Below are 26859 nucleotides of genomic sequence, written 5' to 3'. Positions count from 1 at the left end.
AAACAAACAAACAAACACATCAAGCAAACCACCAAGGCACAATTAAATTACTGCCACCCGGTCTTTTGCTCCCATCTTGAAGCTGTGGCAGTGAGTTTTCCTTTTGCCCTGTCATTTCGTACCATGATTCAAAAAACATACAGAAGAGAAGCTTTCCAGAAGTTGGAAGGGGGGTAGGGACCCAGAAAGGAAGAAAAGAGAAGTCCTCAACCATCATGTCCTTAATCATCTTGCTGTGGTCACCATCAACATTTGAATCCCAACTTGGTTATATATGTTAAAGCAAGTGGTTTTTCTGAGGCTTGTTTTTCTAGCAAGGGTGCCTGGCAGCCTTGCTAGGATAACCTGCTTGAAGTAAACTAAGCATTAAGGCCTTGAGAGCAAAGAAAAGGTCAAAAGAATAGGCTCAGTAGGGGGGAAATGGTCTTTATTAGGGGAAGCAGAACGTTCACAAAACCCTTTTCCTGCTGAGGCTGGAGGCTGATGTCTTGTTTTCAGCTGGCTGAACCTAGGGAAGAATGAAACATTTCAAGTTAATGGAAAATACCACTACAAGTGATAGTAGCAATTGGCAGTAAATGGCTTTGGGAAACACAATGGCCAACTTCTCAGTGAGATGGAAAACCTGCTTTGGGGAAGAGCATCTGTTTGGCATGCAGAAGGTCCCAGGTTCAAGCCCTGGCATCTCTAGGCAGGGCTGGCAATGTCCCCTGCATGAGATCCGAGAGCTGCTGCAAGACAATGTAGATAATACTGAGCAGAATGAACCATTTTAAGGCAGCTTCCAGCATTCCATCACTGCGTGGCCACTTCTGCCAGAAGCTTTCCCCAGCATATAGAAAATTGGCATGCCAAGGAAAAGAAAGCTGCACCCTTATTGTAAACATATAGGCCTTTATGCAAAATATGCACCATTAAAAAACAAAACAAAAACATCTCCCCAAAAGTTTACAAGCCAGATGTTAAACATACCGAAATATACAATTTAAGTTATCACTGAGGTGGGACAGAGAAGTGCGTACTGGCTGAAGGGAAGGCAACGGAAAACGGAGCTAGCACAGCTCAGGAACAGTTAAACGAAAGAAGTAGTTACTGAGGGGAGAGGCCCCACAAGTTCAATCCCTGGTATCGCCATGAACAGAGGATCAGTAAGTGATGGAAAAGACTGTTGCCCAAGACCCTGCAGAGTCTCTGCTCATCAAAGGAGACCATACGGAGGTAGACTGATGAAAGGTCTTAATTGCCCTGCCCTAACCTGTCCCTTTAAGGTGCCTAAGCTCTCTAGTCTTCCAGTGTGTCCAAGTGGAGAGATCATGTCTCCCTTCCAATGAGCATGTTGCAAAAAAACCTTACAGTCTAGTAGGGAAGCTGAACCATTTTAAGCAGCAATTAACCACATGGCAGCCCATCTCCCAACTTCCAAGGCAGCATTAACAGCACCCTCCCACCTACTGTGTAGTCACTCCAATTGATTGCTCAGAAACCCCTGTCAATCAGAGGCCACTTGGGTCTAGAGCTCTTAAAAGTGGAATGTTGCCAATACTCCTTTGTCCCTCATCCTGCAACAAACTCCAGAGGCTACCAGAAGAGTATGTTTGGCCAAGTATAGGATTAAATTGGCCAATGTTCTGGTGTAGTGCTTGGTATTCCTCTTGATTGTGTGTGTACTTGCTGGGTACATGCTACTCAAGAGTATTATCTCACACAGGAAACGTACTGGATACAAACTCCTTTTGCAGAAACAAGAGTTAATAAATTTGCAACTATGAATGAAACTCAAGAGCTCAGTGGCTGTTAAATAAAGGATGAAGATCAGAATTGCTATAAATGAATCAATCAAGATTATGAAAGCAGGAAAGAATAAGAACGTCACATCCTGAAATTCTGTGCACGGGAAGTCACCTCAAATTGTTTAATTCAGTTTTTGAATAATTGGCTCTGTTTTTAATTGGATTGTAATTTGGTATTGTGATAATGCAGCTTTTATTTGATTTGTATTAAAATAAATAAAAATTATTATATCATGCTGCTCAGAATAGATCCATTGAAATTAAGTTACTTATGTTAGCTTATCCATCAATTTCCATGGGTCTACTCTGTGTTGGACTAACACCTGCTCTTTCTTCCCTCTCTTTCTATACTCCACTTAAATAAACTGTTTCACTGGATTTCTGGGCTGGGCTGGACTGATTTCTGTACACATTCAAGGGCTGGTTGTCCCTCACAACATTGCTTAGACCATTTGGGCTGCTCTACTGGTTTAAAGTGCCGGACAGATCAGGAGGGGTGCTGGGGCAGAAGCTGTCATGCAGGAGACTTGGAATTTACCTGGCAGTCCCCCTACTCTCAAGAAGGCCACTGTAAGACGGTGAGACTCCTGCACCCTTCACTTGGGTGACAAATGAGCAGGTGATGGCAAGAAGAGGAAGATGTATAATGTGTTACCTGTTACTAGTAAGCTCCTCTACCAAACTTGTACTACAGCAGGGTATTTCCAACCTTCACATAAGTCACTTTCATATGTTAATAATTTGGAGGAGGGGTAAGCAGCCTGGCAAACTGGGGGTAGGGGTTGAGACAACTCAATAACTGATGCCACAATGCCCTCTTCCTCTTTTCTGTTTTTGGCAAGACAATGGCTGGTTTACAACCTCAAATCCACTGTCTACATTTCTGCTGAGTGAGTGGCCAAAGGAAAATGAAAAGGAATCAGTATGAACCATGGAAGCATACAAAATTATAGAGGCAGAGCTAGTATGGCCATTGCTGTAAAGATTGAATCAGAATGTGCAACCTGAACATTAACTATTAACGAATGTTTATTGCATTAAACAGGTAGAAACTGAGCTATCTTCCCCAAACATATGGAATGTGATACCCTCTGCACACACACACTGAACAAATAACAGCAGTTTTGCAAAGCAGGTTAACAAGGAAATTTCTGCTGCTCATAAAGATGAACAGGCAGCGGGAGGGAGAAATGGAGAACGTAACAGCAAGGGCTAATTAATGACGGTAGAAGGTTTTTTACTTACTTCAAGGTTTCCTCGCGCCTTCCTTAAGACATCATGAGTTAAAGCCACTGTAAAAGAAGTACAACTATGTGAGTGTGAATGCTAGTTTTGTTTTTCAAAGAGGGGTATATGAAAGCTCTTTTTAAGAAAGAGCCACAGACTAAGTATGACGCTTTTAACCAACAGACACGATCATGTTCTTCTCCTATGATGTTCATCCTGCATGTGCTACTTGGAAATTAAGTCCAATGAGTTCAACAGGACTTGTTCCTACAAAACGTGTATAAGACTCCTAGACTGCCTGCTTGAGGGATGAGTTGGGCAGAAAGCTTGCAAAGAACCTCATATCTCGAGAAGTTCTGCATAAAGGATTATACATTTGTTTTTTGTATGGGACCATCTGTTGTACTGATTTAACAACGAAGGAAATAAGCCCCTGCACCAAGGGGCTTACAATTAAAGCTATGATAATTAACATTAACTGCTGGGTGCCAGCATATACTTTTAGATATGTTAATGCAGGATAGAATTATTTGTTACTTTTATAAAATGTAAGCATTGTATCTGCACAAAGAGAAATATTTTACTATACCCACCATCCAACACAGAGGTGGAAACAGAGCTAACAAGCAACATTTGGAGGGGGATGGATTTCCTAACAGAGAAGCTCTTTTTAAAAATAATCTATAAATCATGTATAGGTGGGAAAGAATGTGTGTTAACCTTTAAAAAATGTATATTTGTGATGGTTTCAAAACTAATAATTGAAATCAAAAGCGGAGGCATGTTTCATTTCAGTGGCATGGTTAACTTTTGACATTTATACAGGTCCATTTCATGCACCTTTCAAGGGGGGGGGGGGAGCTAATATGGCATTTTCAGTGCTAGATTAATTACTCCTCAGCAGGTAATTGCTAGCTGGACCAGTTCACTGAGCCGGTTTGTTCCTTCATCAATATGCTGCAGAAGAAGGTGAATGCATCTTCCTAATAAAGCAGGAAAATATGCATCTATTTTTTTAAAAAAGGATGTGAAAATATTCTCTGCTCATGCACAATGCATAGTCTTCCTGAACACACCCACAAAACTATTGATTTCTATGGGTTTTATAGACATGTATTCAGCCCCACAATACCAAGTGAATCAATAACTTTGAGATTGGTAGCTAACTGACAAAGGGTGGATCCAGACCATCTATTAATGATCATGTCTGGGTCTACAATCTCAGCTGGATCAAAGATACTGTTCCTTGACAATGACGCTAAGTGAAACATTAACCCCATCTGGAACTTCCTAGTGTAGCCAATGTGTGTCACTCTGAGCAGGCCCTTTTGAACTAGTCCCCTGATGTCACAATGTCAGGAGCTTGACAGACAGGCAGCCCTGCCCACCTGCTGAAGTTGGGTCACAGGGAGAGGATTCAGCAAGGACCCCTTGGTGGAAGACTGCAGGCTTGGGGTTCACTGAAGGATTTGATGCATAAACTTCCAGCCTGTTTCCAAAGGCAGCACCAGATTTCTTCCTACATTTAGTTCAATGGCCTAACAATGACTTAGAAGTAGAAAAGGGAACAAAGAGAGGAGGCTCACTCACACTGATCAATGATGACTCTCTCCATGTTTTCTTTCAGCTGGTTGGTAGCATGTAAGCATTTGACTGTGCAGTGCAGCCTCTTTTCCTGCTCGGCCAGTTTCCGATGGAGCTTCTTTATTTCTGCTTTCATGTGTTCATCCTGCAATGTAAGACAAAGAAAACGCTGAAGTGAATAAGCTTTCTGACCCACCACACGGTACATGCACTTATGTGTATATACCCTCTGGGGGTGCCCCATTTCCCTTTACTGTGGTACCTTGGTTGTTGAACGCTTCAGAAGTCGAACGTTTCAGCTTTCAAACGCCAACAACTCAGAAGTGAATGGTTCCATTTTGGAACGTGCCTCAGAAATCAAATGGCTTCCGAGGCGCATTTCTCCACTTTTTTCAATGGACTTTGCTGACGGGCAATTGTGCCTGGGTTGTTGAACATTTCAGAAGTCGAAGTGTCTTCCAGAATGGATTACGTTCGATAACCAAGGTTCTGCTGTAGTACTGAGTGAATAATGGTCACATGCACGAATATGTATGTGGCAGCCCTAAAGAGCTCTGGATAGTGTCGTACATCCTGCCATTGAGAAATGTTTGGGTCTGAATAAACTAAGATCAACAAAACAAATCTAGCCAAACTTTTGCAGCCGAAATGCAATATTGTGCTGGCAAGGCAGAGATGTTACGACACTTTCCAACATCATTAGGTGTTCTCAGGGTTTAGAGGGAACTCAAGAATAGGGCAACTGGCTCTCCAGTGCTTAGAGAAGGGGAGGCTAACCCATGACCATCATGTGGCTGAGCTACAATTTCTTGTCAACATGGCCAATGGCCAGGAATGATGGGAGTTGTAGTCCAGCAATATCTGCAGAGCCAAAGGTTCTCAATCCCTGATCTAACCTCCTGCCCTTAGCTCACAGGACAAAAAGGTGCCTGCTGTTACAGAATGGTCATCCTTGGAAAAAAAAACTGAAAAGCCCTTCTCTTCTCTATTCTTCACTCTACAGAACATTCTGCTCTCTACGTAAGAAGAGGTCCGCTGGATCAAACCAATGGTCTGTCTAGACCAGCATCCCATTTGCAATTGGGGTCAGCCAGAAGCTTCTGGCAGCCAAAAACAGAGCATGAACAGCCCTCTTCCAAAACTGCTGCAGTGAAACTTGGAGGTGCCATTTTAGTTATCATGCCCAACAACAATGACAAAAGCAAACCCCAAAACTTAATCCTGTGCTGTATGAAGGACTTGGGCAGAGGAGACAAGCTCTGGGGCTTATTGGAAAATGATGTTCATTGCTGTTACTCTACACATTTCAGAGTTAAAAACTACTCCTTCAGGAGTTGAAATACTCACAAATTTCTTAGGAAACAACTTATTCTGTGATCCCGCCCCCAAGTTCTAGTGTACTGAGAGAGGGCACAAACATTATTTTATCCAAATTCTCCATACTGATGATGAGGAACCAGTAACACTCCAGGCGTTGCTAGGCTCCAACTGCAGCATCCCTCACTATTGACCATGCTGTCTGGGACAGACAGAGGTTGGAGTCCAGCAACCTCTGAAGAACCACAGGATATCTATTGCTTGAGCACAGCCTAGGAGCAGTGTCAGAAACAGAGATATGAAAGCTAGGAGCTAAAGGGCACCTTAAACCTAGGTTATGAACGCAACAGTGGAATGTCTAGGTGTGTGGTTTTTTTTATAACAAGAATACAAAGCTGAAAATGAATGAACTGTAGCTACAATATTATGTTCATTTTTCACATGATCTAGTCCTTCCCCTGCCCACCCACCTCCCAATATTCTTAAGAGGGTCTCTTCTTCAGTGAGTAGCTGGAAGCGGGGAGGCAGAAAAAAGGTCCTCTTTTCCTTCCACTCTGTAGTTTTAATCTGAAATCTTAGGTGCAACACTGTGCCCAGAGCTCAGAAACTGCTTCTGCTAATGAACTGCGCCTAGAACAATGGGAGTTTTGAACACTGCCTACGAGGGGAGGGTCTCCAAGGTTAAACCATCAAAGCTTGACACGGGTGTTGCCAGCAGGTTCCTATTTTTATCCTGCTAAAAGCACCAGAGCAGAATTTTTTTAGCCAGGTGGCAACAGGCTGAGCCAATTTTTATCCCCCCGCCCCACAAAGAAGCTTGTGATGGCACTTGTGGCCTTCTGGACATTGCTGGACTCCTACTCCCAGCATCCCGCACCATTGGCTATGCTGTTTGGGGCTGATGTGAGTGGGAGCCCAACAACAGCAGGAGGGCTACAGGTTACCTACACATTATGCACACTTCTACTCTTTCTCTTGCTTGTATGTGATTTTTTCAAACCATTGTGGCTTTCTTTGCTGGCACTCAAAAACAGCACTTTGGGACTAAAGGTTCTTTGGGAAACTCCCTTCCTGACAGTGGCCAGCAGAAAGCACTCCCGTTTGGTGCACTCCCAACTTTAAGATCGAAACACCAGCACACAGACCTGAAACGCATAACCGACATTGTGGACAACTTTCATTGGGAGGGAGACTCTCCAAAGGAGCTTCAACAAACGAGCAGCTTCTTCTAGGTTATGCTGGATTGCACAAATGGTTGTAGAAAGCCTGCTCAGGAATGCCAGCTGTGGAACCTACATTTCAGAATTAGAAGAAGAAAGAGCGTTACATTTTATCCTTAAAAGATTATGAAAACGTAAGCTTTAATTAATGGAATAAATCCAATTTACTATGAATTCCAGATTCAGGCTGATGAACAAGTATATTGTGTGCCAGGCAAACTAATTTATTAGGTGAAAAAGGCAGCTGAATTATGTATTCTTCAAAAAAAGAAGGTGAGGATGGAGGGAACGGGGACTTAGCATAATCAATAACAGTCATTAATAACAGGCTACATTTACTACGTTTGCTGTGCCACTTGGAAAATACTTTTTCCTTTCCCTATTTGCATTTCATGGCAAGCTATTTGAAAGTCAAATGACTCCTGACATTAATTTAGGCAATATAGATGTTTCTCCGTTAGCAGACCCTTTAAACTGTTCTACTTAATGGTAAGCTAACTATCAGGGGCCAATGCAGAAATGTTTTTCTTTTGGAAGACTGATGAGGGAACAAAATGAAGGAGCTGCCAAAATGAAGAATGGAAAGGAAGCAAAGGGAGAAAACACTGAGGGACCAGTTGAAGGGGCAGGGAACTTGCTCTTAAGAGTAACCATAAGCCTCTGGTTCCTTGCAAGACCCATATATCGTGAAACTGCAAACATATAACAGCCATACATTAAAAGTACATGGCACCCCACCAAAGAATCCTGGGAACTGTAACTTACCCTCCCCTGCAGAGCTACAACTCCTAACACCCTTAATAAACTACAGTTCCCAGATTCATTGAAGGAAGCAATGCTCTTTACATGTATGGTGTAGATGTGTCCTTAATGATCATGCACCCAGTTCTGACAATCATGCTCTCAGTCATGGTGTTTACCGTCACTCCCAGTTCTTGAAGTCCTGCTTCTTTCAGAGGAAGTTCCAGCTCAGACAACCTTTTTCGCCCTTCCAAGATTTGCTTCCGTAAAGAGTTATAATCTTCGATCAAGCCAAGGATGTGCCGGCCATTTTTGTCTGCCCACACACAATGGCTGGGAACGAGGCAAGGGTCACTGGAATGGTTTGCCGGTGAGTTGCATCGGGAGGAACTGTCTGAATTATCCACAGCCAGCTCAGTATCTGAGGAGCACAGGAGCAGAGCGACCAGATCACACTCAGCATATCTAAGCAACATCTGCACATGAAACTCAGCCCCTTCTTGCACTCTTTATTGACTTTGTTTTCCCTCTTTCTACAAATCACTTTAATTCAGAAGTGGGGAACCTCAGGCCCAGGGGCCAAAAGCAGCCCTCCAGGACTCTCCATCTGGCTCTCAAAACACTCTCCACACCACACCCCTCACCAGTCCTGCTTTGCATCCTTTTTAACTGGCTGGAGTATGTTGTTGAATTCTGATAATGACTCCTGCTTGTCTGAGTGAGGGACAGGGAGGAATAGTTTGAGTGTGTGTAGAAACCAGTGTATTGTACTACGGTAAAATTTACATTAATTGCTCCATCCACTTTTGCCTCTGGCCCTGCCCTTCACTGGCATGTGCACACACACTCCCAACCTGGAATGTTGCCCAGAAGAGAATTCAGTCCCTGGGCATAGAAATAATACAGTAACAATGCACTGAATGCCATATTATTTAATATTTTCACATCAAAACACTCCAAATTCTATTTGAGTGGGGAGAAGCTATAAAAACATAATTAGACATGTTAAAGGGACAAGGGTGGCACTGTGGGTTAAACCACAGAGCCTAGGGCTTGCCGATCAGAAGGTCGGCGGTTCGAATCCACGCGATGGAGTGAGCTCCCATTGTTCGGTCCCAGCTCCTGCCAACCTAGCAGTTCGAAAGCATGTCAAAGTGCAAGTAGATAAATAGGTACCGCTCCGGCGGGAAGGTAAACGGCGTTTGCGTGCGCTGCTCTGGTTCGCCAGAAGTGGCTTAGTCATGCTGACCACATGATCCAGAAGCTGTATGCTGGCTCCCTCGGCCAATAAAGCGAGATGAGCGCCGCAACCCCAGTCGGCCACGACTAGACCTAATGGTCAGGGGTCCCTTTACCTTTTTAGACATGTTAATGGAGGTTAAGATTGTTGATAGCTCCTAGTTATGATGACCAACATGGAGCTTTCAGATTTAGCAGAGAGCAACATTGGGAAAGAATGATTTCCTTTATGCCCTAATTATGGGCTTCTTGGAGACAAATGATTGGCTGCTGTGGGAAACAGAATGCTGAACTCTGACCCCACAGGGCTCTTCTTAAGTTCTGTTTGTATTATCATGAAATCCCAGAGAGACACAGTCTTCACTCTGGAAGGTATATTAAAGATACTTTCAGAGTCTAACAGTACCTGCATTCCGTGGCGCTATGCAGGTTCCGTACTTCCGTTGCAATTCAATGACATTGCTGTCCATAGCAGAGAATTTAAGATCTGGGAATCAAGAGGAGCAGAGGGTCATTAAGAGGTTAGGAGCCAGAACAGTGTTCATCCTCCACTTCCCTAATAGTGCTGTAAAAAGCAAATAAGTTAATTATCTGACACAGGGTGTTTTTTTTAAATTGTTTAACCACATGGGTTAACAAACATGGATACATATGCTATAATCTTATTGTTTTAGTTAAATAAATTGTTTAAATTGTTATCAAGGAAATTATTATTTTTCTCCTTCCAATAAAGTACAGAAGAAAAGTTGTCCAAATATAAACAGTTAACTCAAACCTCACAATAATTTCATAATTATCTATGTATTTCTAATAGTATAACCAAATCAGTAGTTTTTGATATAACTGTAAAAACTACTCTGAAAATTTATTATTCCAAAGAGAAACCTTCATCTGCTTGTAAATATTAAGATTATACCAGCAAGAATGTCTTTCTGTAAAAAAACGATTTAAATCAAGTCTTACTGACGATTTGATTTAAATTAAATCCACCCTGATTCTGAGTAGTGCTAACACAGGATACAACCCCTAAGATTCACACAGACACACTAAAAATCAAAGATGGGCATCTCAAATTTATTTCCTACAAAGGTAACCCAACTTGTACCATAAAATTTAAATTTGCTGTAAACTTGTAACTTCACGCCTCTGAAACACACAAGCCCACTTCTGCATATATCAGCACAGTGTGATTTGTCTACATTTGTCTGAGCTCTACTCAGCAAGGTCAAAAGTACAAGACTAAGCCAGTCAATGGAGCTGCAATATTTGTTCTGTAGTGTTCTGAGCTACAGGGCATTCATTATGTTCTATGGCATTACAATGCTCTGGATGTTCCTTTTAATATTCAGATTTCCATGGTGGCTACTTCTGTCTCCCCTTAAGTTTCAAACTGCTAGAGTACTTCACTGAATCTCAATGCAAATAGTGGGAAAATATTCCTCTAGGGCATAAAATTTATTCTGCTGATTTATTCACAGACCATCCGAAGCACATATTGATTGTTCCTGAGTAATGCATGGCCTCCTGAAGCAAATGCTTGTGCAAGTAACAAGCCATTCAGGTAAGCAAAACTGTTTGAAAACTGAATTTAACAGTTCTACAGTAACAGTTATAGCTGGCAAACTGGTCCCCCACCTCCAAAGCAAAACATATGAATGGTTACGTAAGAATATAAGCAGAGCATTCCTGGATCAGGCCACAGACCCATTGAGTGCAGCATCCTGCTCTCACAGTGGTGAACCAGATGCCATCGGAAGCCCACAGGCACTCTCCCCAGCACTGGTATTCAAAGCAACTGGCGTTCAGAGGAATGCTGCCTCCAATAGCTGGAGGTTCCTGAGGCAAAGAGTTCAAAAAAGGCTGAATTGCCAGGTTTAGACTAGTGATGTCCAACCACACCCCTGCAAAGATTGGTGAGGCCCTTGCAAAATCCTGCACCCCACAAAACCATTTGGGCTCTAGCAGCATTCTTGGCACGCGCCCCCAGAATCCTGAGCTCTTCAATCACGCTTTTGATAATGCACAAAAATTGGGATGGTGGTGGTAGAAGGCAGAGGAGAGGTGGTTACAGGCAGTGGGGATCTCTCTCCCTCTCTCCCTCTCTCTCTCTCACACACACACACACACACACACTGCCCTGGAAGGCCTGTATTTAGCTGGAACTAACACCAGGACACATTCTTTGGGTGGGGTAGGTATTGGCAAAGATTACTGGGTAGCAGCAGGGTACCATCTCCATTTTGGATCAGGTTTAAAAGTGGCAGCTGGTAAAAGGCGAATGATTTTGACGATAAAGATGAGTGTTTTGCCGAAAATGTTATTTTTATTTCAGACAATTCCGGTAATCAAAAGGGCAATGATATTTAAGGAATGGCAAAAAATAATTTCAAGGTATATATCGCAGGGTAAGAAGCCAAGAATACAATTTAAACTGTTAACTGATGCGAAAGAAAGAGGAGGCTTCGCCCTGCCGGACCTGAAATTATATTATAAAGCATCTTGCCTCTGTTGGTTGAAGGAGTGGATGAAATTAGAGAATAAGGAACTGTTGGATTTGGAAGGTTTTGATAATAGATTCGGTTGGCACGCCTATTTATGGTATGATAAGAAAAAAGTACATAAAGGTTTTGAAAACCACATCATTCAAGGTCTCTTTTGGAAGTTTGGGATAGGTATAAAAACCTATTAGAACCAAAAATACCGCATTGGTTATCTCCTTTAGAAGTGATGAGTGTGAAGAAAATCAATATGAGAGGGGGATGGATAACTTATGGGGATATGATTATTAAAGAAGGAGGAAAATGGAAGTTAAAGCCATATGAAGTTAAAGAACATGTAAATGACTGGTTGCATTATTATCAGATTAATGAAATGTTTAAAATGGAGATAAAGGAGAGAGAATTTTCAGAAAAAGAGTCAAAGTTTCAAAGTGAGATATTGAGTAATGAATTCAAAAATTTGTCTAAAATGTATAAACTGCTGCTAGAATGGTATATGAAAGACGAAGAGGTAAAATCGGTTATGATCCATTGGGCCAGAGATTTTGCGTATAATATACAATTAGAGGAGTGGACTAAATTGTGGAACGAAAGGATAAAATTCACAGCCTGTACTGCATTAAAAGAAAATACGAAGAAGATGGTCTATAGATGGTATATCACTCCAGTTAAATTAGCAAAAATGTATAAAGTATGTAATAAGTGTTGGAAATGTAAAGAAAAGGAGGGAACATTTTATCATATGTGGTGGGAGTGTAAAAAGGTGAGAGTCTTCTGGGAATTGATATATAATGATTTTTTTTAAATGTTGAAATATACATTTGTTTAAAAACCAGAAGCTTTTTTGTTAGGAATGGTTGGAAATGAAATAAATAGAAAGGACCATAAATTATTTTTATATGCAGTATCAGCAGCAAGAATACTACTGGCCCAAAAATGGAAGCAGGAAGAATTACCATTGATAGAAGAATGGAGAATGAAATTAATGGACTACGCAGAATTAGATAAATTAACAGGAAGGATCCGATACCGACAAGATCACAAGTTTACCAAGGACTGGAGTAAATTTGTGGACTATATGAAAAGCATTTGTGATACGCAAATAACGTTTGTGGGTTTACAGGAAGCTTTGTGAAGAAATAATATTAGAAACACTGTAAAAAGGGGAATAAGGGAAAAGGTTTATTTAAAATAAAAGGCAATGTTAAATTTAGAATTGCGGATAGAAGATTAGAAAACAGAAGATTCGCGGATGAGCTGAAGGAAGTCAAAACTATGTATCTGTGATTGAATATGTATGTTTAAATCTTGTTTTGGAATTTAAATAAAAATATTTTTTTTAAAAAAAGGGGGTCAGACTCAATGGGGACACTCTTTTGAACTAGGGGAGCTTGTATTTTGACCTCCCTCCATTTGAAATCTCAAGCTGCCTCTAGGTTAGATTTGGTGGGAAGAGGGGATAGAAGCAAACCACACAGCACACAAATGCATTCAGTTCAGCATATGTTTCCAACAAAATGGATTGGAGGAAAACCCCATCAAACCAACACAAAAAACCTAATTGTGCACCATACACCATACCGTTTATCCCAGTGTAATGCTGCAATTCTTGCTTTAAAAGGCAGCCGATATTTACAGTTGACCCCAAGTTGTCTCCCTCTCTCTTTCCTCTGGAAAGCTGCTCTTCCAATTTTTCATGCAACGTCTTGTTTGCCTTGATGCTCCTTTCAAGCTGCATTCTGAAGTTCTGTATTTCAGTCAATAGTTCATGCAAGTCAAGTGGATGGTTTTGATCTTTCCAGCATTCATCCGATCCGTCACGGCCAAGATCTTAGGAGTTGGGGTTTGTTTTTAATTACCATTGCAAACAATGAAAAGAGTCATTATTAACATGCTGGATGAGTGCATTTGAGCCAGATATTAAGAACTAACTACTACAAACAGTAGGTGGTAATAATTTAAAAGGGAAGAGGGTTGCGCACACAAATACACACCCCTCTCCAACCTTAATTACTTCTATCCTCCAAAGATTTAATAAGAGCCAAAAAAATAAATTTAAAAAATCACTTTGTCCGTAAAAGCTAATGTTGCATACCCAAGGTAAAATTATGTATATTAACGGACTGGGGGATATATATCCTGAAGGGCATTTGGAAGCATGGCATGAAAAAGAAAAAAACGGAAAGAAGGAAGAGTAGATACTGAAAATGAAGGCAGTTTCATCAAAAGCCTGGACAACATTTAATCATGGAAACTGAGAATCCCAGGTATTCTTAATCTGCCAAAAAGGCAAAGGTTTATGGTTTCATAAACAGATGGGCCATATCTGTGGTTGGAATGCTAAGCATTATTTTCCAGGAACACCTTTCTCCCTTGCAGCTAAAATCGTAACAGCTCACTTTTTAACCCTCTGCCTCAGCTCTAAGTTCATCAATGGAGGTATGAAAGCAGCCTTGGGCTTAGATGTGGGAAATGCAGGCTCTGTTTCCTGCTCAACTGTGTCCAATCTTGCCTTCTAATACAGTCACACTTACTACTGTAAAAATGAAGAGGAAAGTTTCTCTTAATCATCTGGGCATTTTTGTGAAATATGCCAGGGGCAGAACACAGGCCAAATGGCAGTATTTTAAAACTACCTACGCAGAGACAATTAAAAGCTCATTGCCTTTCCTGTTTGTTGCTAATAATTGGGGCTACTTGAACCCAATTAGCTGTTTTCTGATAGTGAACTTGAAGGATCAACTCTAGGATGAGAAATTCTAGAATTTGTGTTACCCCCCAAATTATCATTCTCTCTCTTTTCCTTCTCTCTTTCTTCCAGTGACATGCCATGTAATTGCTAAATGATGTTTTACAAGCATTGGGATCACAGCCATGTAAAGAAGTTCACTAATGTAACTAGTCCAAACATTTTACTGACAGATGTTAGGTCTTCTGCAGCCTAAAAGAAAGAGGATCCAGCATGCATTTGGCCCAGACAAATGGTGATTTAAAAGCTTCTCTAAGAAAATGATTTTTTTTAATGGCTTCTCTGATGCAGAACAGAAACAAATGCCCTTCAGAGAGGTTAAATCTGCATTTGCTGCACCCCTGGATCTGTGGTGCACTTGCATGAGGTTCACATAAACCCCCATACATGGTACCTTCAATTCCCCATTACGGGTGCATGATGTGTAGTACCAGGGAGCAGCAAGTGGTCCATAATGTAAAACCTTGCTTTGTAATGAAACTATGGGTGACAGGTAGATAACCATTGGTTTCCCTGTGCTTACAGGAATTCCCAAACTTGAATATCAACAGAGAATGCAGGAACAGAGGAAAAGGATGCAGCAAACATAAGGATGAGCAAAATGGCACAACTGGTTTCCTTGGGACTGGTTTCCATTTTCTAGTTAATCTTAGTGATGGGTAAGATCCAGGTGGGTACATCTGGATGAATTAGTGCTTACAAGTTTCTCTGCAAGCATTTAGTAAAAGTTTGCATCCTGCATCCCAGGGGTCACCAAGCCACAAAACAGCTGTTGCGTAGGCACAGTATAACACAAAATGTCTGCCACATTTAAAAGCACATAGAAGAGACATGACCACAAAAGGTGTGGGCATGCCTCTCCTGCCTCATCAGCAGCTCTATCAAAGAGGAATAAAGCACCAACATCAGCCACCAAAGCACTTGCTCCAAGAGAGAAGTACCTAGCATCTCTCCTCTGTTCAGAATGGAGAAGATAGGTGTCCAATCTTGGCAGCAATTGAAATGTAGGAACTGAGCAGGAAAAGCAAACGCCTAGTGTGAATTTCTGAGGGAGCATATTCTGGGACCTACCACCAAGATCATATTGTTTCATACCTTTTTGACTTCTGATTGCTTCATCTAACTTTTCGTATACCTTCAGCTCCAGTTGCAGTGAGTGTAGTAATTTGTCGTTCTCTGACAGCTGATGCTGTTTGGCGTTCAGCTCAATTTGCAGCCTGTGACATTCCAATTGAACTGGTCAGTATGAGTTTAAACATTGGCACCATAAATTGTGGCCAGGCTGTGCTAACACAATTTTTGCTATCATGAAAAACCAATGATGCCTCAGGAAAGAAAATTTAGAATTATAGGACTAGATAGAACAGACCAGGTCACTGACAACTCCTACCCTAAGGAGGATTTTTGATGTTATCAGCCCTACACAGACTAACCCCCACCATCCAGATCACAGTTCAGGATGGACATGATAAACTTGACCACACTCAGGTTGATGCAGAATGGATAGCTGCAGAAACTTGAGCAACCCACCACAAGGAAAGGATCAAACCTTCCAAAGCCACTAATGCATGATTTTGTCCCCAATTGTTTGGGTGGTGGCAGTTGTTGTTGTTGTTGTTGTTATTTCCTGCAATGTTTAGCCTACACATCCTGATGGCTGCACTAGAGGCTACCTGCCAATGTTTTGTTTTTAAAATCCAATGCTCACTGTATATAGAAAAGCAGTTTCAGAAAGGCAGCAATTTAGAATGGAGCACTGGGGGAGGAATTAAAGTCTTTCCCATCTGCTCAAAATCCCCCTCAAAGATGCTAACCCTCCCTCTCTTGCAGGCTTCCAGATGCACTTGCAAGGGTAAACATACATCTGGAAAAGTGGCTGGGGGAGGCATTTTGAAGCACAAAGCAGTACATAAAAACATAGGAAGCTGCCTTGTATTCACACTAGTGGTCCATCTAGCTCAGTTTTGGCTATGCTGAGTAACAGTGGCTCTCCAGGGTTTCAAAGGTGGTTCTCTCTGAACTCAATCTGGAGAAACTGGGGAATGAGCCTGGGACCTTTTCTATGAAAAGCCAATGTTCTGTAATTGAGCCATAGCCCTTCCCAGGAGGTAGTGAGAAGGTTTCAAACACACTCTCTCTTCTCCCATCATCTGCTCCTGAAGCTGATTTTACATAAACAAAGCAAATACGTGACCTGTGCATATCATAGGGGTAGCCAATATGGTGCCCTCCAGATGTTGTTGGACTACAACTCCTATCAGCTCCAGCCAACATGGCCAGTGGTCAGGGAGGACAAGAGCTGCGGTCACATGTCGGGGGGGGGGGACTCATGTTGGCTACCCGTAGTATACAATCTCAATTCAGCCCTGTCAGCAGCCCCCAGATCACAGTGAACCTGTTGAGGCTCCACTCGGTCAGCAGCTCGGATGCTGTGAAACCCTTCCTGGGCATGAGGGTGTTGGGCATCCACCCACACGGAGCCATGATGCTCAGGAAGCACCTCTGTGCCATCTGTGGTGGCCGGTTGTCAGGTGAGAAGAACCCCCCACCGCTGGGTGCAGGGGCTCCAGATTCTTGGGGTGTGTGTGGAGCAGTTGGGGGCAGGGTGGTCACTTCTGGCAGAGATGGGGGCGCTTGGGACAGTTGCCAGTCAATGGGGAAGTGCCTAGCCCACTCAGAGGGGGCATTGGTGATGTTTCCATTCCATCAGCGGAGGAAAGGAACAGAAGCACCCCCCAATGACCCTACTAGGCACTCCCAGGGCTATTAAAATGGTAATACAGTCATAGCTTGGGTTGAAGTAGCTTTGGGTTGAGCGTTTTCGGGTTGCACTCCACGGCAACCCAGAAGTAACGGAGCACGTTACTTCCGGGTTTTGCCGCTCGTGCATGCGCAGACGCTCAAAATGACGTGACATGCATGCGCAGAAGCAGTGAATTGTGACCCGCACACATGCGGGTTGCATTCGCTTCAGGATGCAAACGGGGGTTCCGGAACGGATCCCGTTCGCATCCATAGGTACCACTGTACTAATACAAAGGGACTCTCTACTGGGTCGGCTGGCTAGGAGGGGTGTGTCATGCAGGGAGATGTTTTGCTCCCTCTGGGGTCCTGCCTGAGATGGATTTGGTAGGGGGGGTTAGTCCTGCCTGAGGAAGAGGATGGTTGGAGTGGTCCAGCCCTTCTGTACCTGCTCTCTCTCTTGAGTGGGATTTTCAGTCTTCAAACTGGGCAAGGCTGGTTTCAGGAGAAAACAGCTGCGCAGTCTTAGATTCATGATGAATTTAAGGAGGGGGAAATGGGTGATCATGGAGCGTGATGCTTTGTGGGAGGGGGAAGCAAAAGCTGGAAGGCAGGACAGGGGTTGAAGCTAAGGAAATTCCTGCACTTTAGGGGGCTAGACTGGATGAGCCTTCGAGTCCCTTCCAACACTACAGTTCTGTGATTCCTTGACTGCAAAGGCAAAGCCACCCAAAGATACTTGTAATCTTGGTACTGAAGTACATGCCACCCAGCCACATCTTGCCCCGAGTTCTAGTATCTCAGAAAAAGGAGACTACCTCCTCAATCCTGGGGCAGAGGACTCTGCTTTACCTTCATACAGCCTTACTAGGGATTTGACTCTGCTTGTTTTGCTCACCAGCCTCACCTACCTGCCACGCCCATCCCCTTACCTACCATCTAAGCCTTGTCCAAACCACTCCCCCCCCCCTCAAACCTCGCCAAACCTCTGCTCACATGTCTGGGTCACTTGCTCACTCGCATCGCTGATTTCTTCCTCCTTGCCCTTCAACACTACTGTGATTGCCAGCAGCCCCAAGAGCCCAGTTTGTCACCACCGTGAAGTTCATAGCTTCACCTACTGACTGCTATGCAAACTGCAGCATGACTACATTCTTTGGAAATATGTTTTGGGGGAGAAATAACAGGGTCACTACCTGTTTAGTTCATTTCTAACGCTGTAAATATCATGAGTCAGATGCCCGTTTTCTTCCTCTTGCTTCCCAAGCTGCTTCTGCAGTTTCTCCTTCTCCTTCTTGAGGTGGTCGTAGTCCTTGTGAAGGCGCTCGGCAGCAAGGTTCTTCTTCGACAGGGATTCTCTCAACTTTTCATTTTCCGTTTGTTTCTCTGGAAGGAAACAAAGCTCAGTTTGTTGGCAATTTAAGCATAATCTGAGCAAAACTGCTAGGGAAAATTAATGATTTGTATATTTATTTCAACGTTAAAGACGCCCACAACTCAGAGAAGCAATAAGTGAAATGAGATACTCATGTGACATTTACAATTCTAGCATCCCAATTTTCTCTCCTGCGGCTCTGGAATAGAAAATGCATTTCAAAGAAATAAAAAAAATAACCCTTACAATACCTGAGTTCTATAAGAGGGATTTTATCATAAGAAGGAAGGTGACGTCCATCAGCTGCTGGAATGAGATCTCCTTGTAGTGGCTAAGCATCCTCCACAATGCTCCACTTACAAGCTGCTACCATTTTGCCTCTCTACAAAAGGTTTCATTTGCAGTTTTATTGATTATTATTTTATTCAGATTGTGAAACACTTTTGTGGGGTAAAGGAGTTCTATTGTAGATATAAATGTTGCAATGAATAAATGAGACAATGAGGACTAGCGATCTTCTTTTCAAAGCAACATTTTCAGAAATCTGTTGAGTACAGCAGATATTGTAACAGGCAAACTAGCACCTACAAAACATTCTCTTCTCGAGTGTGATGTTGAAAAGGCACAACAATATTGTCCTACCATTTTCAAACAAATAACTCCAAATTGTTGTGCTCTCTCTTTAACACCGAGTTTCTTATCGTACCTTGAGATCCCTTTGCCAGCATCATATTCAAAGCCTGATTTTGCTTCCTCAGGAAATGAATTTCAGAAGTCAGGGAATTATGTTGCTCCGAGCCACGAATACAAACGTTTGCAGAACCTATAAATATATACATAAAAACGATTTATGAGTCATCTCTAGGTCAGTAAAGATTAAACTTTTCCAGACAAGAACAATTTAAACAATGCAGGGAGGGGGGAAATACACACACTATGAAAGCTATTTATCCCCTATATATTCTGAAGGTTATCATCAGAGTAAAAGGTAATTCAGGTGGACTCTGATCAAGCCATTCCAACACCACTACTGATGCTGGGCTAATATCAGTAAAATTGCAAATTATCCCTGGCAGATAATGATGTTGGGTGCAGACATTGCCACACTTATCTTGGGCCTCCAGCTAGAGATTGCAAGAAGACGAATTTGCAGTCATTTTCAACACTCTGGTAAATTACTGCATTTACAAAAAAGGAAAAAAGGAAAGAAAGAAGAATAAAAGGAGGATGCTAGTTTTGCGTTTGACAAGTTCCAGTTGATCTATTGGTTGAATTGCAATTTTCATCTGCTGAAAGAGCAGTTGCGCAGGTAGACTTTACAAGAGGAGGGGGCCCTCTGCTAGAGGTTAAGAGAACTCCCCCCCCCATTAACAAGGCTGACCTCAACATGCCTGGAGCCACTTGTGAAACAAAGACTATGTGGCAGTAATACAAGTCTGCATTATTTCACCTTTATTTTAGTTATTCAAGGGCTTGGAAGCAAGGGTGACTCCTCACTAGGGCTCAGAGCCACGGAGTTCTCCCCCATCCCCACCTCACAAAATGAATTCTAGATACCTGAAGGTATACTCCACTGAAATCAAGAAGCATATTAATTACCTTTAAATTATTTTGAACTTTTCTTCTTCTTCTCAGTTTTAGAAACTCATATTCATTTGCTCTATACAGACAACAGGTCAAACCAGGGTTTGTGCTAGCCATAGCTTAGAAGCCAGACCATAGCTTTAGATCCCAAATATATAACTGGGAAGCCATGGTTTAGAACCACCTGCCCACTTCCAATTTCTGTCCCACTCAACTTCATGAATTCTCTCTCATTTCTATGAAACACTAGATTCTGATGGTGGAGCACTAACTGTAGCTATGGCTTGTCAAGTAGGATATCACATCACACCATGGTATGTCAAACAATGACTTCTTACTTTGTTTAGCTGGTTGATAAAAAAACACTCCTCAGTTTAGCTATCACCTCAAGCCATACTTAAACCTCCTTATCTGCCATTTGACATGATTCTTCAGTTGAGTGTGGTCAAGTTCAGACACAATAATCTTGCTTAAAATACCACGGTTTATTAAACTGAGAATGTCCTTGTATTGTGTTTTAATATGCCAAGGGTTTTAAGCAGGAAACCATGGTACCTAAGCCTTTTCCATGAAATCTTTTGCCTCAGCCCCCTAGTTTCCATATCCTATTGCAACTAACCCTGAAACCAAGCCTAAGTACAGTGACTGAATCAACCATACTCTTTCCTTGTTCATTCCTGCCTCCACATCCCTCTTTCTCCTCTTCCCTCTCTCCGCTTTATTTCCATGCACTGAATCTGAGATGGAAAGCTCCTTGGGGCAGCAGCCTTCCCTCTTGTAATCTGTATGCTGCCAGTGCTCTATAACAATCACCAGTCCCCAGGATCAGATATGAAGCTGAAGCTAGGAACGCAAGCAGTTTATGAAGCTGAGATGGTTACAGTGAGCATAAACACAGGCACATCTGGCCTGAGCTTTCGTCAGTGATGGGTAGCTGCTCGCAGCACCAAAATGCTGAGTTCATTTATAACAAGCAAGCAAGTTTCTAGCTGTCAAGGTTGCAGAGGTGTTTGAAGATATGATGGATAAAAGCAATAATGGATCAGACAAGGAGCCAAGGTAAAGAAGCCCACATTCATTGCTTTCTTTCCCCCACCCCTTCAAATATTGCTGTTTCAAAGGTTAATTCATTTGTCACAGCTATGGAAGCTCTCCCACAAGCCAGTGTTGTGTATAAAATTATATTGTAAGAAAGAGATGTGTGATTTGTAGCTTTAGTGGTAAAAGGGTTGAGCTATGAATCAAGAAACTTCCGTGGCCCAAATCTCCCCTGCACCATAAACTGAGTGGCTGCAGCAAAGCCAGTCTCTCTGAGCCAACTGCATAATGGGGGAAAACATTCACCCACTTTACGGGATTGTTAGGATTACAATGATTTAATCTACGATGGGGTAAACTCCATGAAGCCCCACCACAGACAACAATCACACCAAAGCTTTGCCACTGATCACCAGTTATGTGCAAGGGACAGAGAAAAGAAGAAATTGCCAAGAAAAAGGCCAAGGAAGAGAAGTCTCTCCAGACCGTTGATTAGCCTAACTTATGCTAACCCCGGACAGCATCAGTCTGAAGAGCAGGATGGCCCGTCTCCCTGGCTGTCACCACCAGAGAGAGTTTTAACCTCTAGCAGAAGTATGGCCCCTGTCTGGGTCCAGTAAACATGCAGCACAGGGCAACTTTTCATTGGGTCATTAGAAACCCCCTTCCCTTCTTGTGTACTGGAATAGCCATAAGCAAGGGAGTAATTCAATAAGCAAGCTCACATTAAACACAATAATACATTTTATGTGCTGTGTAGTTTGAGCCCACAGCCTCAAGGTCAAATGGACAAGATGGCTGAAGATTAATCATCAGATAGCCCACATTTCTTAAGAGGTTAAACAGAAACTGCAGCGATCCTATCTCCTTGCCTAAAAAATAATGAACAGGACCAGGCTGCAATGCAGAGCGTTAGCCCCTTTTCTTCATGTTTTTTGATCCAAATCCACTCTCCCTCAAAGCTGCTTACCCCACAGAAGAAAAGATACAGAAACCAAACCAGGGGAGAGACACGCTCCATTCCCTCAGCATTGGTTTTCCAACTCGATTCCCCTCCCCACACTACTTTCCAGCTTAAACATAGCTCTCCTGCTGCCTTGTCTTGATTTGCCATCAAAATACGAAGGAGCTGGGAGGATTCTCTCACTTACAAATACAAAACAGCCCTGCTCCTTTTTCCGCAGTGGTAAGGAATCCATCACACAGTGATAAATTTGATTAACCAAAGTAACAGAAAGATGGATGAAAAGGTGTAAGAGATTGCATGCCTGCTGCATTAACCAGATGTCCTTTCCTCAAATCTTTATGAAGCCATAAAAACAAGAGCTGGAATAGTTTCAGGTGTGGTCATTTCGCAAGTGAACAGCATGGCTTTCCAGCTGCTTGTAAATACTTCATGAACAAACTCAGAGGCATTTATATATATACCTTTCCATCAGTGTAAATTACTCCTAAGAGGAATCACCATTTCCAGATAGCACCATTTAAAAACAACAACAAAAACGCAACCATAGGATGCTTAAAAAATGCAACATTTAATAAGAGTAGGGTTCAAAGCAGAGCCTGAGGAGGAAGTTCAGTGCCTTTCCTGTGTCTTCTGATATGGGGCAGGTACGAATACTCATGAAACCCACATTGTGATATCACTGTTTGCATATAAAGGAGGGCTGTTTTCCTTTTTGGAGGTCTACACAGCTCTCCTTCCTTCCAACCTTCCTAAGCAGACTTTGACTTCAAATATTCTACCTTGCTCCTGAGCAGAGTCTGACACTTGTTGCTCAAGCTGCTTCCTTAGTCGGTCGTTGGTTCTGATGGATTCCTCAAGCTGGTGCCTCAACATTCGTATTTCTTGGAGATGCTCCATCAACAACTCTAAATAAATGGCAAGAGAGTGGCCATATCAAAGTCTGGAGCAGGGGACTGAAAATATTATGGCTCTTTACTAGTTACTGGAGGGCTTTCAGATTTAGGTCTCCAAAAGCCAGAATCAGTCATTTTACCCTGACACACAAAATATAAAATATGACTCAAATTGGATTAAGGGTGGTACAGAAAATTTAATAGAAATACAGTAGTACCTTGGGTTACATACGATTCAGGTTACATACGGTTCAGGTTACAGACTCCGCTAATCCAGAAAAAGTACCTCGGGTTAAGAACTTTGCTTCAGGATGAGAACAGAAAACGCGCAGCGGCAGCGCAGCGGCAGCAGGAGGCCCCATTAGCTAAAGTGGTGTTTCAGGTTAAGAACGGACCTCCGGGACAAATTAAGTACTTAACCCGAGGTACCACTGTAGTAGTAATAATATAATCTGTGTGGGGCATACACAAGTCAGTAACTCTCAAAGCAAAGTTGGCTACAATCACTGTGCTCCCCCACACCCAATGTCATTGGAGTCCATGCTCCCATCATCCCTGACCATTGGCTATGCTGGCTAGGGCTGAAGGGAGCTGGAGTCCAGCAACAACCAGAGGGCTAGAGGTTCCCCTGACCTGATTTATATCAATGCTATTGAAGAAATGTCACCAGCTCCTCCCAGATTTCCTATCTTCCTTCAACTCGCAGAGGGCAATGGAAGTCCATTGCCAAGTTGTCAGTTCTCCCTTAAATATCATTACAAAAATCTCTTCCTCCATCCACATCCTCCACCCCACAAAATCTGGTAATCTCCTGCCTCTATAACCACAAGCACCTTCTCTCTGGCAGTCTCTTGCCTCACAGAATCCTCTCAGCTGTACCCACCGGTCTGCTGCCAAAACCATCCCCCTCTTTGCCTTTCGTCACTGAGACCACATGACACCCTCTGTATATCTTTACACCAGCTTTCCATCAACCCTCACCTTTGACTTTCAACTGACTTTGCAGGCTTGCTCATTGCCACATATACACGCCCCAACTTTCTGTTCTTATTTTCCCCATTTTCTCCAGCCTTGCCCATGAACATCAGCCTCCCCACCCTCAGCTGTCCAATAAGCTTCCTACACTTTCGTGTATATGTGTGTGCATGTACGCATGTTTATATTCCCATCTTTCCCATCAGAATAGCTTTCAAGGTAGCTGACAGACCAATTAAATGCAATACAAAATGCCAACTAAAATGGATTAAAAGACAACAGAAGAATAAGGAAGAAGCAGTAGAATGCAGTTGAAAGCTCAGAAAGACTTCACCTCACTTCAGTAATTAGGGAGGAGGTATGGAAGACTCTTAATGCAATCTATACCTCCCGTTTCATGCTTTGTCAAATTATGTCCCCCACTACCTAATTTGAGTTTTGCTAGGGAGGAAGTTCAATAGTTGAACTCTTTCCTTTGGCCCTCTCTTTCCTTTGCAACCAGCCTACCTTTTGAATTCAGGGCTACCATAAGAAGAATCTCAGGTGGCAATCTCAGGTGACAAGGCAAGCTAATCTAAAAAAAGGGTTTTTTTCAACTGCCCAGCTTCATCCCTGAAAATAAGTCCACTTTACATGTCAATGCATTTGGTCACCCTTTTGAAACTCTTCCTTTCTCCCTTCTTCCTGTGACCCTGTCCTACACTCACTTCTTCCTTCTCTACTTCTGATCTCAAACTACTGTTGACATGTGGTTTGTAAATTCACTGGGGCAGGAACCCCTTAGTTTCACTAATGATACTCTGTAGAGCATCATGCACTCAGACAACACTATATGAAACTATTTAGTAGATGAGTTTGATTCACATAGCACAGGAAAAAAAATTAGGAAGCATATTACACAGTATTCTGTTTCAATTAAAAAGTACCTTTGATGGTTGTCTGCAGGTCCCCTCCACCTGCAGTAAGTTCCACATTGGTCAGGAATTCACCTATTCCATTTTATTTGTTAGTTCAGCCAGTTCCAATAAATTCTGTTTTATTTTAAACAGAGCATTTTGCAAACACCACCTGCTTTCAATGGAGTCTCTAGCAGAGCAGTCTGGTAAGCATCAATTGCACTGGGTGTCCTGTTCCAGGTCAAGTCTCACTCCTCCTATTAATTATGCAGCTCACTTCAATCCCAATGAAACAGTACCTGGGCTTTTATAGTGGTAGAAACCATGTAACTTAAACATCACCTATCAATTGTCTGTATTCTAGCTCCTAATTTGAATTTTAGAGAAACAAAAGTCAATCTATTTTTAAAATACAAACACTAAAAGACTAAAACAAGGATAGGAAGATTGAATCCACTGGTAGAAGATCTCTGAGTGATTTGCGGTAAAATGGATCTATCTACTACCTACAATTTCACAATATTAGCAACAAAATAAGTGCTCTCACATCTTAAATTATATTACTGAAATGAAGAAATCTTAGGGTATCCAGAAATAGATTTTCAAGAGAAATGACTGTGAACTTCATTCAGTTCTGAAATTCAAAACTTATTCCTGTAGAATTATTATGTTTACATCTTTTGCTCCAAGCTGATCTTGGGGTACTCATAAAACAATGAAGCAGATTCTGTCAGCCAAAAGGTCTGTGTGCCTCAATTTAAAATAACAATGGCGGAGGATGGAATCCTCGCTAGAAAATCTAGTAGATGTCCTTCTATGCCTAGTAAACCTGTAGTGGGTAAACTAGTTGTTCTTTGTAAGTTTATTGTTCTAGCCAAAGGCCATGACAAACTTGTAGCAATAGTATTTATAATACATAACAAACATCCATAATATAAGCCAACATCCACGATGCAGAAGATACCAGAGACACCAGTAAGCTTAAATGTAGCATGATTTCAGATTATACCTCTGAATCACCACAACAACTGATACAGTCATACCTCGGGTTGAAGTAGCTTCAGGTTAAGCATTTTCAGGTTGCGCTCCCCGACGACCCGGAAGTAATGGAGCGCGTTACTTCAGGGTTTTGCCGCTTGCGCATGCGCAGACGCTCAAAATGACGTCATGTGCATGCGCGGAAGCGACGAATCGCGACCCGCAAAAGTGCAGATGCGGGTTACGTTCACTTCAGGATGCGAACAGGGCTTCGGAATGGATCCAATTCGCATCAAACTCCTTTTCCCTCTCTTTTTTGCAGCCAATGCACAGAGGGCCACTCTCTGAGTTATGAAGCTATTGTTGTCACTCAAATGAAACTGGACCATTTCTGCCAGGCTGTACCTGCTTGTTTATTTATGTGAACAAAGATTTCAAAACCAAATCTCTTAGGTCTATATATAAGGGGGCAGGCTAACAGATAATGAGTAATATCTTCCACCTGAGGTTGACCAGAAATACAAAGTCTGTTGATGTACGGGAGCTTGTTGCAATACCCATCCAAGGATGTGGTGGGCATCACATGGAAACGCAGCTCAATAGAGGCATTTTTAAGGAAGCTGGTAAGAGTTTGGTCAGATAACTAACTGTAAAATGCTCTGTTCTCGGGAGTGGATACTAACGGGGAAATTTAGTATTTCTAATAAGCTGCAGGTCCCTTCTGGATTCTATCCAGAAGAGCCAATCCCTTAGTTGACATGTATTCAATGTAAATGAAGAGCTCAGTTATGGAAAATAATCATAGTCTAAAATATCTTGACAAGCTGCTTTTCAGCACTGGTTCTTACCCAATTCCCTATAGCACAGCACAGGAAAACACTCAACTGGCATAACAGCAATTCTTCTAATATACTTTAACTGAGTGCAGTCAGCTCTTGCCTTAATTGTCAGCCACTTGGATTTTGTACAAAGAAGAGCTCCTGATATTCCTGATGGTAGAGAGTATTTCTTCCAGTGGAAAAATATATATATTCTGCACAGTTTCT

General features: G+C 42.4%; 1 protein-coding gene across 6 annotated transcripts in view; it reads right to left on the bottom strand.

Moving 5' to 3' along the window:
- Positions 1-410: 410 nt before the first annotated feature.
- Positions 411-26859, bottom strand: part of CDK5RAP2 (CDK5 regulatory subunit associated protein 2) — a 125465-nt gene continuing 99016 nt past the window's right edge. For 4 of the 6 annotated variants that reach the window (XM_083422825.1, XM_083422826.1, XM_083422827.1 and 1 more), the window contains exons 28-38: positions 22851-22976; positions 19189-19305; positions 18304-18493; positions 15461-15582; positions 13198-13446; positions 9525-9605; positions 8059-8300; positions 7064-7210; positions 4608-4746; positions 3036-3082; positions 411-508 (exon numbers count right to left, since the gene is read on the bottom strand). In XM_083422825.1, coding sequence (XP_083278951.1) covers positions 449-508; positions 3036-3082; positions 4608-4746; positions 7064-7210; positions 8059-8300; positions 9525-9605; positions 13198-13446; positions 15461-15582; positions 18304-18493; positions 19189-19305; positions 22851-22976 — 1520 coding nt within the window. In that variant the 3' untranslated portion in view covers positions 411-448. The remainder of the gene's footprint in view (positions 509-3035; positions 3083-4607; positions 4747-7063; positions 7211-8058; positions 8301-9524; positions 9606-13197; positions 13447-15460; positions 15583-18303; positions 18494-19188; positions 19306-22850; positions 22977-26859) is intronic. The other 2 variants (XM_083422828.1, XM_083422829.1) reach the window with 1 other exon arrangement.

Source organism: Podarcis tiliguerta, assembly GCF_965153285.1.
Source record: "Podarcis tiliguerta genome assembly, chromosome: Z".
Taxonomy (NCBI): domain Eukaryota; kingdom Metazoa; phylum Chordata; class Lepidosauria; order Squamata; family Lacertidae; genus Podarcis; species Podarcis tiliguerta.
This window is presented reverse-complemented; position numbering and strand designations above follow the sequence as displayed.